The sequence below is a fragment of the Hyperolius riggenbachi genome, chromosome 4 (assembly GCF_040937935.1).
Source record: "Hyperolius riggenbachi isolate aHypRig1 chromosome 4, aHypRig1.pri, whole genome shotgun sequence".
Classification (NCBI taxonomy): domain Eukaryota; kingdom Metazoa; phylum Chordata; class Amphibia; order Anura; family Hyperoliidae; genus Hyperolius; species Hyperolius riggenbachi.
This window is the reverse complement of record NC_090649.1, coordinates 402,780,063-402,795,002: the sequence shown is the minus strand read 5'-3', so window position 1 is coordinate 402,795,002 and position 14,940 is coordinate 402,780,063. Positions and strand designations below refer to the sequence as shown.

The following is a 14,940-nucleotide window of genomic DNA, read 5'->3' as shown; positions in this document are numbered from 1 at the left end:
ATCACTCACCTCTTCCTCGTTCCAGCGTGCGCTCCACTGGCGTCACTTCCTGCAACGCCGCCCACTGTATTGTACGTGGCCGGCGTTGCAGGAAGTGACGTCAGTGGAGCACACGTTGGAACGAAAAAGAGGTGAGTGATCCCCCGCCCGTGCCTCTTACTGTCTGTCGGCTGCTTACTCTACATTTAAAGCTGGAGGGGAGCGCAGATCGGGGGACCCAGGCGAGAGAGGGGGGGGTCAGACCCCCCTCCCCACCGCTAGGCCCAATACCCCCATCCTGCCAGCTACCCCTCCAGCTCAGGGGCCCCCCACGGGGGGACCTCAATATTTTCAAAATTTGCCTCAGGCGGCAAAAAGTCTAGGGCCGGCCCTGAGTACATCGTACAAATAGAAAAGCCTTTAGTGGCTATTACAGCAATCAAATGCTTCCCTATAATTGCAGACCAGCTTTTTGCATGTCTCCACAGGTATTTTTTGCCCATTCATCTTTAGCAATGAGTTCCAAATCTTTCAGGTTGGATGGTCTTCTTACCATGATCACCCTGATCTTTAGCTCCCTCCACAGATTAGCAATTGGATTCAAGTCAGGACTAATTATGTTGTCTGCTAACCATTTATTTACTACTTTTGCTTTGTGTTTTGGGTCATTGTCATGCTGAAATGTCCAGTGGTGCCCAAGGCCAAGTTTCTCTGCAGATTGTCTGATGTTGTCGTTGAGAATCCTCATGTATTGCTATTTTTTCATGGTGCCATTTACTGTGATTAGGTTCCCTGGTCCATTGGTTATTAAAAAGGGTTTTCCCAACCATGACCAGGAGGGAAGGGGGTATTGTGTTAGAAGGGGCAGGGGGCCACATCAAGATTAGTTTGCTGGGGGGCCAGAAGTGCTAATGTTATGCCAATGGTGTTGCCCATTGGATCGTGTCCAAATACCTGCCGGGCGTAAGTCGTCCGATGTGTGTAGAGGTTTTATGCATAGTAACTGCAATGTTTGAGGTTAACATTTATACATACTGTATATATCACCAAGGTAAATGAAACAATAGGGTCCCACCTATATCTGTTTATAAAGGAATTGCAGGGAAGCACAGCCCTGAAATCCTGTACTTCTAAACTGTTCCGTTTTTCTCTGACAGCTATATACACTTGCCAACTGTAACGAGCAGAGATTGCCAGGCAATGCTGGGACTTGTAGTTTCCACTCTTCTTTGGTAAATTACAATGTGTAAAATCTTCTTATGCTCTGCATGTCTGTTATTCCTCTCCCCAGTGACCCGGCTCTCTCTCTACATTTTTCTGCTAAAACTTTCCATTGACTGCAGTACTGACAAAGGAGGATGAATTACATTTTCATACATGGGTTTGGGAATCTTTGTAACCAGTCAGTTATGCCTGGAATGAATGAAATTTTAATAAAACTATTTGCAGAAAACAATGTGGAATCTATATACCTTTTAGATCTTGAAAAATTCCACAGAACTCTAATGGAAACAAAAAAAAAAGTAATAAGAGTTTGGACAGACATATGAAGCAGTAAGATTGCAATAAGACTATATTAGCTGCATGCTCGACATATGCTGAGCTGTAGCCAAATAGAAATGTATTATTTACCTTGACCACAAGAAAGGATGGGTGAAAAGGACACTTTAGGAGTGGTTACTGAAGTTGATGGGGGGGGGGGGGGCAGGAGGAGTTGACTTGGAAGGAGGGGGGGGGCACAGAGCAAATAGAAAAGTAGAGTTGCATATGGGTGGTGGTAAATAGAAGAGCAGAACTGATACCCAGAAGGAAAGGGGGAAGGGTGCACATGGAAGTAGAGGTTGCATGTTCAGAGTGGGTCTGTTGCTCATATGAGAAAGGGACAGCTTGCACACAGAAGGCTAGACGGGCTGCATATGGAAGTGTACAAGACAGTTGGTGTAGGGCAGGGAAGGGCAGACTTTACGCGGCCTGGCCACACGCACGCGTGCCTCATTCCTGTCACGTCCTGATAGTCTGTCACATGATGCCCTGTTGCTATGGAGACGCAGGAAGTGGCGATTAGGTGAGTGCTAATCCTCTGTTTCCTTTTGATAGCAACTCTGCAGTGAAGGAGGAGAGGAATCCTGCTGCCCTATGGTGGTCCGGATTTACAGCGTATCCGGCCCATGGGCCGTAGTTTGCCGAGCGGTGGTCTAGGGGGACAAAAATGCATCTAGTCCTGTCTGCTGCAGGGTACCTCAATCAACATGGCAGCAACATGAGAAAAGCAAACTGAAGCAGTATGGTGAAGCCATGCATTGAGTGGTGAGAGAATCCAATCATTTAGCTAATAAGAAGTGAAAATAGGCCGAGGAGCCCACAAGTCCCCAATCGAAAGTATCGATCAGACATTGTGGAAGATCTAGGTTGATCAGGGGTGGAGCAGGAGAAATGGTAGACTGATGACCAATAGCGTTACACTGTATTGAACAGTGCAACACTGTGGTTTGATTTTGAATAGATTCCCTGCTGGAATATATTAATAATTGATGTGCTATGTGACGTAAGAATAGATTGCTTCTGAATCGATACCCTTCAGAAAGAAATCGATTGTTTTTGATGTGGAAATGTATATGTGTATGGTCAGCTTTAGTTCAGTTTTGGTTCAGATTGATCTCAATTTGAACCTGGTTTACTAGTTTACTATTTGCTAGTACAGCTGGAACACAAATTGAAAGTAAACTTATATTAAAGCGGACCTGAACTAAGAACTTCCTCTCTACTCTAAAAGATAAGCAACAGCATAATAGTCTTTAAAAAAAAACAATTTCTTTGTTACACGTGATCCAAATTCTGCAATAAATCTGCAGTGTTTCTACTCCCTGCTTTCATGGAAGCAGACATAGGGTTAACATCCTGTGTTTACAAATTAGCAGCTCTGTCATGGCAGATTTGAGTCCTGAGTTGAAGACATCAAATTACAGTGGTGATTAGTCACAGATGAGGGGGAATTAGACAGGCTAAACTCTCTGAATACATACAGGTTGCATCTCTCTCTGTTTTCCTTCTGTCCTGTGCAAGAGTTCAGGTCCACTTAAAAGCTCTAGCCCTTACAGAGCGGGCATATGGTCTTATAGTGTGGCTTTTGTCCATTTCGCTTCCAACACTATAACTGCTTCACAGGCAAATTCCTACATATGCCAAACTAGAAGTAGAAAACTGTATCAAGTTGGGTGTTCACAGATGTCCAGAATGTTTACAGAAACATAAAAACGCGCCCTGTTAAAAAGAAGCAGTAACCATTTCCCGTTAACTCAAATGCAGACCAAATTATGTGTACACATTCATGTGGTCCCAGATTCCAAGTCCATCAAAGCATAGACCCCTCTGCCAAGGGGTGACTTTTGGAATCATGTAAATACATATCAAATTGCCTGATTTAGAATAGGATGCGGTTCACAAACTAACCTGCCGACAATAGCAGAACACACAAACACTCTGCGCTAATTTCATAGATTATGTATTTTCCTAACATTATAGTGTTATAAAAACAATGTGGTTACTATACACATGAAGGCCAGTGCTCAACCAAACATGGATACCAGCAAACAAACTCCACTTCATAAAACAACCTGAATCCTAAATTAATCTACTGTTTTCAACAGATTTTTTTTTAAAGGACAACAATTGTGAAAATGTATAAAACTCAAAATCCATGTATATTACTTGTGCATTTGTCCCAGAGTAGAATGCACTATAAATGTCTCCAATTTCCCATGTAGCTGTCATCTACAGAACCTAGTATAAATCTAATAGATCTGACATATTTTGGACTAGTTCATCTCTCATCATGGAGGATTCTCAAGATGGTCTTTATTACTTTCAAAAGCACTTCCTGGAAAGGGCTCTTACAATGGTCCTAGAAAACCACTTTCCTTCTGTGCACACTATTTTGGCAGTTGGAGCATCCCATGTCATTCGAGGAGTGATTTTGAAAATAAAGGCATTCCTGAGAATCCCCTGCGAGGACATAGATTAGTCCAAAAACTGTTAGATATGTCACAGTTCTTATGCCTACTGTAAGTGAAAGGCTCATATGAACAAAGTAACTTGTACTGCCTTTTACTCTGGGACAAAATGTACAACTAATACACACGTATTTAAAATTTTTCACAATAACAGTCCTATAATATTTAATGCTATACATTCCAAAGCTTAGAGGCGCACAAACATCTTTAATAAAGCTTTGCAGTGTGATCACCGCAAGCAAGCACAGCCCTGTTTCCACCACAGTACCACACATGTTGCCAGTTCATTTATTTGATTTTTCTTGGACACAGAATAACGTACCTGAAAAAGGTTAGTACAAAAATAAACCGTGCAGTGTTATTAGCCGGCTCTCGCTGCCACAAGATAACATTGTAAAGATGGATGTGCATTTACACAAAATCGGACAGTAAACCAAGTTACATTTCTGAGCTTTCAGTCTAAATATTACATTCCTTAAATGTTTTTAAAGTTTTTTTTTCCACAATTGTAACATGCATTCTTCCAGCTGGAAAGTAACTACAAGTGCCAGCACTCCCCAGCTACAGACGAGGTTGTCAGTTTCCCAGGACTGAGGGTAACAGGCTGACAATGTTTTGCATTACAGGTTTCCTAATGTTGAAATGTCCACGTATTTGAAATGATAGTTGGCTATTCAGACTTGAACTTAGACCTCCACTCGGACCTCCACCAGGGCCAGACTTACCATAAAGCACTGTAGGCCCATGCCTACGGGCACCTGATGATGGAAGGGCAGCTCACTCCCCTAACTGAGTTTCTCCCCCCTTCCCTATGCAGAGTCCCAAGTAGAGCGTAAATGAGAGGTTGCTCGCCAAGCTCTCAGCATTCCACTGCCGAGATTTCCCCTCAGTCGGTGGCAAAACTAGCTACTTAATACCTAATGCTAAGTAAAGATGGCCCGAACGGTTCGCCGGCGAACTTCCGTGGTTCGCAATCGCGGCGAACCGGGAACTTTTCCGGGAATTTCGGTTCGCCCCCATAGTGCATCATGAGGGTCAACTTTGACCCTCTACATCACAGTCAACAGGCACATTGTAGCCAATTAGGCTACACTTCCTCCTGGAGCCACTCCCCCCCCCCCTTATAAAAGGCAGGCAGCGTCAGGCAGTGGACTCACTCGTGTGCCTGCAGTAATTAGTGAAGGGAATAGCTGCTCTAGACTCTCATAGGGAAAGCTTAGTTAGGCTCTTGTAGGCTTGTTAGCTTGCTCCTGGCTGATTGTTATTGATAAAAAAACACCCCTCAACAGCTCTTTTGAGAGCTAATCTTGTTCTTTTGATCTATTTTTTTTTGTGTGTGTCCCACTTGCATTATATACAGCCCTGTCAGTCAGTGTCACTGTGCCTGTCTGTGTGTGACAGGTGCACATGTAATACCCATCACTGCATATACCTACTACCTGTTGTTCACTTCAGTGCACCCACCTACCTACGTGAGTGCACGCAGTGTCACTGTGCCTATCCGGTACCTGTCTGTGTGTTACAGGTGCACATGTAATACCCATAACTGCATATACCTACTACCTGTTGTTCACTTCAGTGCACCCACGTATGTGAGTACACGCAGTGTGATATACCACTCCGTGCATACCTGTTAACTGCACCTGTGTGACTGACTGCACATTGTATTAGTCAAGTCAGTGCATACCATTCACTTCATCCCCCCCAATATGGACAAAACAAAAGGCAGAGGCAGGCCACCTGGCAGGTCTGTTCGAGGTAGCACTGTTGTGATTTCGTGCGGCACACGACCAAAGTACAGTGTTCAGAAGATATCAACCCCGAATGTTGTCAGGACGTAGTTGACTATTTAACACAGAACACCTCATCTTTCTCAGCTTCCGCACAGAAGAGTGACATATCTTCCTCCTCCTGCTCTGATTTTGGCACCCCACTTAACACTCAGTCGGCCGCCACCAAAGTGCCATCACTCCAGGGCTCAGCGGTGTGGACATTTTTTTGTGTGTCTGCCTCAGATGAGAGCAATGCCATCTGTACTCTCTGCCACCGAAAATTAAGCCGTGGAAAGACCAAGACCCGCGTAGGGACAACTACCTTACGAAAGCACATGATTACAAAGCACAAACTGCAATGGGATGACCACCTGAGGGAAATCAGCACACAAAAGCAAATCCACACACCACAGTGGAAGATATGCAATTATTTCTCAAAAAAGGCGATACCCAAACTGTACCGTGATGTTGAAAGGCAAGTGGTGTCATTCTCTGGCACACAGCGTTGGGTCAAGGGTCCATCTGACCATGGATGCCTGGTCTGCAAAGCACGGTCAGGCCTGCCCGAGGACTAAGTCAGTCCCCACACACAGCATCTCTGCCTGCACGCCGTGTGACTGCCAGCGCCAAGACTAAGTTGGTCCCCAGTCCCCACAGAGCATCTCTGCTTGCAGGCCTCTTGACTGCCTTCTCCGCCACCACCAACAGGGTCCAGGACTCCAGGTGGATTCCTGAATAATTTTTCTGGTGCATGTACATGCCTGCCTAATTTTTCTGGCTGCACTTCGGCTGCAACAACAAAACAAAAGGCATGTACATGTGCCAATTCCCCTTCGTGATCATTACCTTGCCGCGGTGAAGGGGCTTGCGTATCACAATGAAGCAATGCCTGCCGGCTATATGAGTGCCTCGGGGGGGGGGGGGGCACACCCAAGATAATAAGGTCGTTGCTTCATTGTGGACAGACCAAATTTGATCAGCTGGACAGTCACTGTTCTGTCATTCAGCTACCTCAGCCCGGCGACCATATGGGCTTGAAAACCGCCATGGCCTGCACTCTGGCCATGGTGCACACCAGTCCAGCACGGCCGTCACTACACAAACAGCTGTTTGCGGTGTGTTACACAGTGAGTTTGGTGTGTCAGTGTGAAGCAGTACTCTTATTACACTCCCTGATTGATGTATACACATGCAAGATGTTTTAAAGCACTTTAGGCCTGCAATTTAGCATTCAATGTGATTTCGGCCCTTAAAACGCTGCTTTGCGTCAAATCCAGATTTTTCCCTGGGACTTTTGGCGTCCATCCCACTCCGCCATGCCTCCCTCCAGGTGTTAGACCCCTTGAAACATCTTTTCCATCACTTTTGTGTCCAGCATACATTTTTCTTGTTTTCCAAGTTCGCCTTCCCATTGAAGTCTATTGCGGTTCGCGGAAGTTCGCGCGAACGGAACTTTTTGCGGAAGTTCGCGAACCGAACGGTTCGGGCCATCTCCAATGCTAAGGGACACCTGTCGCTACTTATGGCACGCAAGGGAAATAAGGGAGAAGAGACAGCTGGGCCAGCCAGTACACTTGCAGCTCAGTTCAGCAGGACATGTGTGCCTATAGGCTATAGTGATGTAAATCCAGGCCTGACCTTAAAGCGGAACTGTAGATAGAGAATAAACACATTGTTTCACTTACCTGGGGTTTCCCCAAGCCCCCAGCAGCTGTCCTGTCCCGCGCTGGTCCTGCCCGAGCCTCCGTTCTCCCGCTGCCCCTCCGTCCCGTACCTCAACTTGTAAGCCGAGGCCAGCGCAGCCCTGCAATAGCGGGGAACTCTAAGAAAGGATCTGCGTGGCCAGAGACGCGCAGGCGCAGTGGCCCGGCGGCGGAACCGAAAGTAGCTGGCGGCGGGAGAACGGAGGCTCGGGCAGGACCGGCGCGGGACAGGACAGCTGCTGGGGGCTTGGCGAAGCCCCAGGTAAGTGAAACAATGTGTTTATTTTCTATCTACAGTTCCACTTTAAGTTTAAATTATATATTCAATTGTCCCTCTTTCCCTATCAAGTTATAATATCCTGCCGGGTCTTCTTAAATAATGGCCATGCAACATGTATGATTGGGTTGGCAAAGTATGCAGGCTTATATTATGAAGCAGGTAGGAGCACTACAGAGTGGGTGCTAGCAGAAGCAATGTCTGCAGTGTTTCCCCTGCCTGCTCCTCCACGTGCTTCCCTGCGGTGATGAACAACTCGGGTGTGCGAGGGGAGATAGAGGGTGGGTAGGGATACTGGAACCGCGGCCGAGGTTACAGGAGTAGACAGGCGGAGGAGCCAGAGCTGTCGAGCCAAGCAAGGAGAGTAGCCGGAGCTGCTGGAATCTAATTCCTTTCCGACATTGGTCGCTGTAACACGGCCACTTCGCATTTTGGTCGACCAGAACCCGAAGTGGCCAGACTTCGGGTTCTGGCCATAACATATATATAAAATTCACCCCCCACCTAACTCCCAACACTACCAAACTCCTGATCCATGCTCTGGTCATCTCCTGCCTGGACTACTGCAATGCACCTTTGTTTTCCTGAGACCAGACTCTGACCCCCTGCAATCTATTGAATGCAGGTGCCAGCCTCATCCACTCCTCCTGCCCCACTTTGCAAGTTCCTTCACCGGCTCCTTGCCCTCGTCAGAATTAAATTGAAACTGCTCTGCCTGGCATACAATCCACCCACCATACCTCCCATTCATACAGCCCCGTTTTTAGAGGCATGCAGCAGCCCTGAGCGCTGTGAGGGAGGGGGGCGCCGTGATGGGGGGGAGCCGCGGGTCTCACTGGGACTTAGGGGCGGGGAGGGTGACCCGACTTCTCCCTCCTTCTCCCCGGGTTCACCTTCCGTGCTCCCCCCTTTGCTGCAGAATAAGCGCAGGGAAGCCTCTCCTGTTGAGCAACTCACCTCCCTGCTGTTCCAATCGCTGATCACTTGCCGCTGGTCTCCTCCTCTGCATAGCCACGTATACATGCTCTACTTCCTTATTAAGAGGGCACCTACCCATCTAAAATAATGCGGGTACCTACCTATCTAACCTATACTGGGGGCACCTGCCTATCTAGCCTATACTGGTGGCAACTGTACTGGCTACCTATACTGGAGGCACCTACCTAGCTAACCTATACTGCGGGCAATTATACTGGCTACCTATACTGGGGGTACCCATGCCTGGCTACCTATACTGGGGGGACCTACAGCTGGCTACCTATACTGGGTGCAACTAGACCTGGCTAATCTACACTGCGGGCACCTACACCTGGCTCGGGGGTGGAGGTTTGCTACAGATGTCCAAATTAACAGGAGAGAGACCTGATGCGCTGGGCAGTAACCAATCACCAATGGAGTGCTGGCAACCAATCTTCAGCATAGGCATTTAATGGAATGAAACAGCGTTGGCGCATTTCTGTTTGATAAAACATACCTTTATTTCCAAATCGCTAAAACCATTTTAGCAGACACAAAGAGCCATTGGAAAAAAGGGATTGACAAGGCAGCAGGAGAGTCTACAGCTGTTTCGCACTCAATGCAGTGCTTCTTCAGGACAACAAGCTCCCCCAGAGAACCCCCTCTTATAGTGTGGATAATTACATGCATCTGATTCTGTATGTGCTGGGTCAAGGATCTCCACCTTTGTCCATTACTGTACAAGGTGCAACGCAAGCCAGGCTGCTCAAGAAACTCTATGAATATCCACCTCTCACTTTACTCGCTCAATTGCAAGGATCACTGACTTCTCCAGAGCAGCCCCTATTCTATGGAACTCCTTCCCCCATCAGGCTCATGTCCACCTTCAACTCAATCAAGCAGGCTTTAAAAAACCCACTTGTTCACCTTTGCTTACCCACCATCTTCATAACTCCATCCTCCTCCCTTGGCCTTATCCACCCCATGTGACCCTCACCTCCACCCCTTATATTGTAAACCTGTGTGGCAGGGCCCTCCTCCCCATGTGCTCTTCTCTCCCACTATATAGACTAAATGACTTGTCTGCTATACTTACTGTATTACTACAATGTTATGTCACCATTTTGTGTACCATTGAACACTGTAATACCCCTGTGTACATTTTTTAACCCATTAGAAACTTCAATAGTATTATCTCATTTGAGATAAGTGCACTGCTTTTGACCTCCGTCGGCAGAACTCCTTGTGCTGTAAATTCTTGAAATGCTTTGATTCTTCTCTACTTAGCAGAACATATAGACACTAAAAGCAGAAGTCCTCTGTTATTGTCTCACATTACCCCCTAGTGACAAGTGGCCATATATACACTATACAGCAGTACTAATTAGAAGTAGGGAAATGTAACAATTATAGAAAAAAATGTGCTAAAATAAATTGGCCTGGAGCACTTGCAAGCCTCTAAATAAATTGACTGCTGAAAAGTTAAAGTTGTATTGTCTCCCATATCTATTATGCACGATACATAATATGTTGGCTCTTTATAAAAGAATAAAAATAATAACTGTCTCTATACAGACATTGGAAGAAGGTCTGTAACACAATAGTTCTTACAAGTTGGAGAATTCATTTTCTCCCAACATAAATTTAAGCATAGATCTTTCAGGTGTGTTTGGATGAAAAATGGCATTGCTGCTCTTATCTATGTACACGAAACAATGGAGGACTGCCATCTATTCTCCGCATCTGTCTGCCTGTCGTGGTTATTTATAACTCATACACATTACGCAACTGTTAATTTGGATATGCAGAAGACAACAAAGTCGTACCTTTAGGTAGTGTGTGCTCAGAGTTCTAGCTTGGTACAAACCTGTGAGTTGCACAATAAAAAGGCTCTCCCGAGCCTTCCAAATATGGGCAATCTCTATTCTCTGCACTATATTATCATAGCCAGCTTGGCCAAACAATCCCTTACATTCCAACATGATGTATTATTTTAGATACTAGCAATGATTTAATCAAACTGCTCTGCCTCTGTCCTTTAATAGCTCAGCCTCTCTGTGTGTACTCATGAAGCCTGTCCTTATTAAACAGATCCTTTACATTATTCCCACTGTGGAATCTGCACTTAGAATATAATTAAATAGGAAAATGACCATTGTGCATTCATTATTCTTGTGGCCGTTGCAAGAAACAGAATGTTGTCTAAATCCTACTGCATGTTCTCAACAAGTTGTAAGTATAATTGGAAAAAGCAATCTAAGAAAGATACATAGAGCGCTCCATAGTGTAAAGGGAGGCATGCATGGGACTGGGTGATGCGGGGGGGGTGGTCAGGCGAAGTACATTGGAGGAGCGGAGTGAGTGGCTAGTTTGTCCACAGTTTGTTGCTGGCCACAGCCTGGCGGTGCCCACACAATAGGAGGGAGAGTTGTGTCTACTGGCTGTCTACATGTGACATTTTATCTTCTATTTTGTAAGAAGAACTGTACTTGCGCATATTAAAGTTTTTTAATGGTTTTACACTATGTAGCGCTCTATGTATCTTTCTGAGATTGCTTTTTCCTGTTTCATCCCAACTGGAGAGCGGCCTCCATTATCTCTATTTGATCACATAAGCGGTGTGGACTGTCTTTTGGAGCGCCAGACATAACTTTTTACTTTTTGTAAGTATAATTGGGTTGGGTTCAGTGGGTACTTGAAGTTGTCATTGTACCTCAAATACAATGAGTTTGGAGATAGTAAAACATACATAACTAAGACTGAATAGGTATTTTTCTTTATTTAAAAGTATAAAGTGGTGCGTGAAAACCCTTAATACACAAATATTGAGTACTCCTAACGAGCGTGAATGTGGCAAGGGGTACTTGACATGAAGTTCTTCACCATAGGGGGGACTTGGCAAACATCATCTTTCATAATGGGATAGATTCTGTAATAAACTTGAGAAACACGAGACTATTATGTAATGATTCACACCACTGCATGAGTGCATACTTGCTTTATTAATAAAATAAGTTGGATCACAACCTAAAATGGCTTTTTTTTTTGGTGTGCTTACACGACAATGTCAATTTACAGATATTTCATCACTGTAAAAGCACTTCAGTAAACTCTGGCAGTAACAATATAAATAATAATAGCAACAATAAACTGCTGCAGTCTGTTTATAAAGATTCTTGTGTACCAAAACCCACTTTTCTAAAAAGTCCCAGAATGTACGAGTACCCCAGGAAGGTACTTCTGATGGGTCCACTTCATCTATAGTCTAAAACATTAAACACAGTTTAAAATCAACAGATAAAACCATTTGACTGGTTTTAAAGGTTAAGGGAAGGGGGGGGGGGGGGGGCGGAGGCAGAGAACTTTATCTCCTTTATTTGCTCACAAATTAATTTGTCTTGTAGCCACCAACGATATCAATATCAATCAGCTTCAGTAAAAGAAGGTGGGGGGGGGCAAGAACTTTATCTCCTTTATTTGCTCACTAATTCATTTGTCGTGCAGCCACAAATAATATCAGCCACCTTTAGTGAAATGCAACTATGCATTCAAAAGATATCTGAGCAGTCTAATGCTGGGAATACACGATGAGATTTTTCAGAAAATGTACTGTCCGATCGATTTTCCTATCATTTTTCTGATCAATTGCCATTCACTTCTATAAAAAATCAATCAGAGAAACAATCAAAAATCAGATCGGACTTGTCGGAAATTATCTATCGGACCATCTATCAAAAAATCTCATGGTGTTCTCCCAGCATTACAGTGTTATAATATATCTTATTAAAAGGAATAGTTAATACTAGGAAATGTTTTAGAACCAGTTACCACGTACTACTATTAAATACATCTGTGTCAAGGGGTGGTTGATCTTTACCATACCAAGGGGTATGAGCACAGGCTTTCAAAATGGGTAAATACCAATAAAATGTTAAGAAACACTGAAATAAAGCAGTCTAGAAAGCAATGCTAAAAGTACCAAGTGCTGTAACACAAAATTAGCTAGTCCTTTCAGCTCTGAGAAAAATCACTTCTGATTGGTTGCTACAAGTCACTGTACCGTGCTTTGCAAAGAAATATGCTGTTGACACTTTAAATAAAATTGATCTGTCACTTTAAAGTCAAGGGAAAGATAAAACACCTGAATTGAAAAGGTAACGATACATGTAAAAAAAAAGGTGAAGTTGAAGTTCATTAGTAAATGGCAACATTATTGCATTTTTACATTGGAATTATGACATATGATTGAAAATGCCTTTGTATGCCTCATTCAGACCTTTACCTACCTCTCCAATCTAAAAGGTATGCAGAGAGAGTTGATGGAGTTGCTTACCTGAGCTGCCTGTGACTCCTGAAAGGCTGTAAAACAAAGGAAGAGAAGGAGACTGTACTGTAATCCAGAGGTCATTCTGGCGAGTCCTCAGAGCAAGATGCAGGCAAACTGAGCTGAGAGAAAGAGTGAGTTCCTCGATGCCCCTTGTCTGAGCTTCACTCTAGTAAATGTCTTCAATGTACACCCAAATATTCAAACGAGGCAGCATGACCACTAGCAATACAGAATCAAAACTGCAAGTAAATCATGCTGGACGAGCCAGTAGCAATCCACACTGAGCTGCTCACTGCCTCCAGTGCTCTGACACAACTGTTGACACCTAGGTTGCTGCTTGTACCTTAGTGAGTTCACTCTCTATCCCTCCCACATTTTTTCCTCCCTTGAGCAAAATTCAGAAGGTGGAAAAGACACCTCATGGAAAAAGTACCCAACTTCTGACAATGCCAAAGCAAGTTTCTACTTCTCTGTTCACATCCAGCCTGAAAAAAAAGAATGCTCTTGGAATTCAGTTCAGCCGTCTCGCATGTGAAGAGACAGGATGTGTTCATTCATAGGATCACACTCTCTGCTGAGCACAAAATATTTCATCTGACTGCAAGGAGCAGAACCAGGCATTGTAATGATCTATGTTCCTGTGTAGTTACTAGGCTTACGCTACATACAGAAGCCAGACTTTTTATAGCCAGCAAGACAAATGTTCCTGATCATTTTGGGTATAAAATCTGGCCTGAGTACAGGTGTCCACAATAGTGATCCAGCCCTATGATTAGAATGACTGCTATTGTTAGGCTATTAAATGGGAGCCACAGAGAATAACAAAATTGCCCCATGGTGCTGCCTTTGTAAAAGAGAGGGTTGTGCTGTCAGGTGTATGTGGTAGTGTTTTTTTCATTTAGGGCCCTCACATACTAAAGCTCAATAATCTACACGATACGATTCTTTATACGATTCGATTACGATTCTATTTACGATCCGATTAAATCCAACATGTCCGATCGGGATTCGATTGAATGGCAAATCTAATTGAATCGAATCCCGATCAGACATGTTGGATCGTAAATAGAATCGTAATGAAATCGTATTGTGTAGATTATTGAGCTTTAAGCAGGCCATACACTGGCTCGATTCACGGCCGTTTCGACAGCAGATCCGATCCTGGGATCGGATCTGCTGCCAATCGCTTGCGCTAAACGCACCCGCCGATCCGATTCCCTCCCGAAATCGGATCGGACCGTCGATCGCGCCGTGCGGGAAATTACCCTCGATCGCCCGGCGGTAGGAGCGCGTCGCTTGCGGCGTACGATTCGGGCCCGATCCGAGCATGTATACATTACCTGAAGCTGGCTCCGGGGTCCTCTTCTCCTCGCTGCACCGCATTTCCGCATGTCCCAGTGTACGCTTATACTTCCTGTGTCACTCCGGTGACCAGGAAGTTGAAATAGAGGGCGCTCTATTTGAACTTCCTGGTCACGGAGTAACACAGGAAGCGCCGGGATGGAGCAAGAACAGCGGTGCGGTGCAGTGCGGAGAAGATGCCCGGGAGCCAGCCTCAGGTAATGTATACGGGGGGGGGGGGACAGGCGGCAGGAGCAGCTGAACAGATTGTGATCGGTTTCAGGCTGAAATCGATTCACAATCTGTTTGCAGTAAAGGCAGCCATACGATCCCTATCTGATCAGATTCGATCAGATAGGGATCTGTCAGCTGGTCGATCTAATGGCACATCGACCAGTGTATGGCCACCTTTAGTATGTGAGGGCCGAAAATGAAAAAAAAACACTACCACATACACCTGACAGCACAACCCTCTCTTTAGATTGGGCTAAGTCTGTAGCGCTGCAGAATAATTCTGCATACCAACTCACTGCCCATACAATTCTATGGGACTATTCCCAATTCTATGTTGTAA

At 44.9% G+C, this 14,940-nt stretch overlaps 1 protein-coding gene across 3 annotated transcripts in view; it reads right to left on the bottom strand.

Annotated features, from left to right (window-relative positions):
* The window catches only part of LOC137504197 (transmembrane protein 87A-like), a 234,116-nt gene that overhangs the window by 126,852 nt on the left and 92,324 nt on the right, over positions 1 to 14,940 (bottom strand). Inside the window, exons 17-18 of one of the 3 annotated variants that reach the window (XR_011019443.1) lie at positions 13,032 to 13,057; positions 11,481 to 11,637 (exon numbers count right to left, since the gene is read on the bottom strand). Coding sequence is in view for 1 of the 3 variants with exons in the window: in XM_068232293.1 (XP_068088394.1) it covers positions 13,032 to 13,057 (26 nt within the window). In the remaining 2 variants the exon portion in view is untranslated. Of the gene's footprint in view, positions 1 to 11,480; positions 11,638 to 13,031; positions 13,058 to 14,940 lie in introns of those variants that run through there. The other 2 variants (XM_068232293.1, XM_068232292.1) reach the window with 2 other exon arrangements.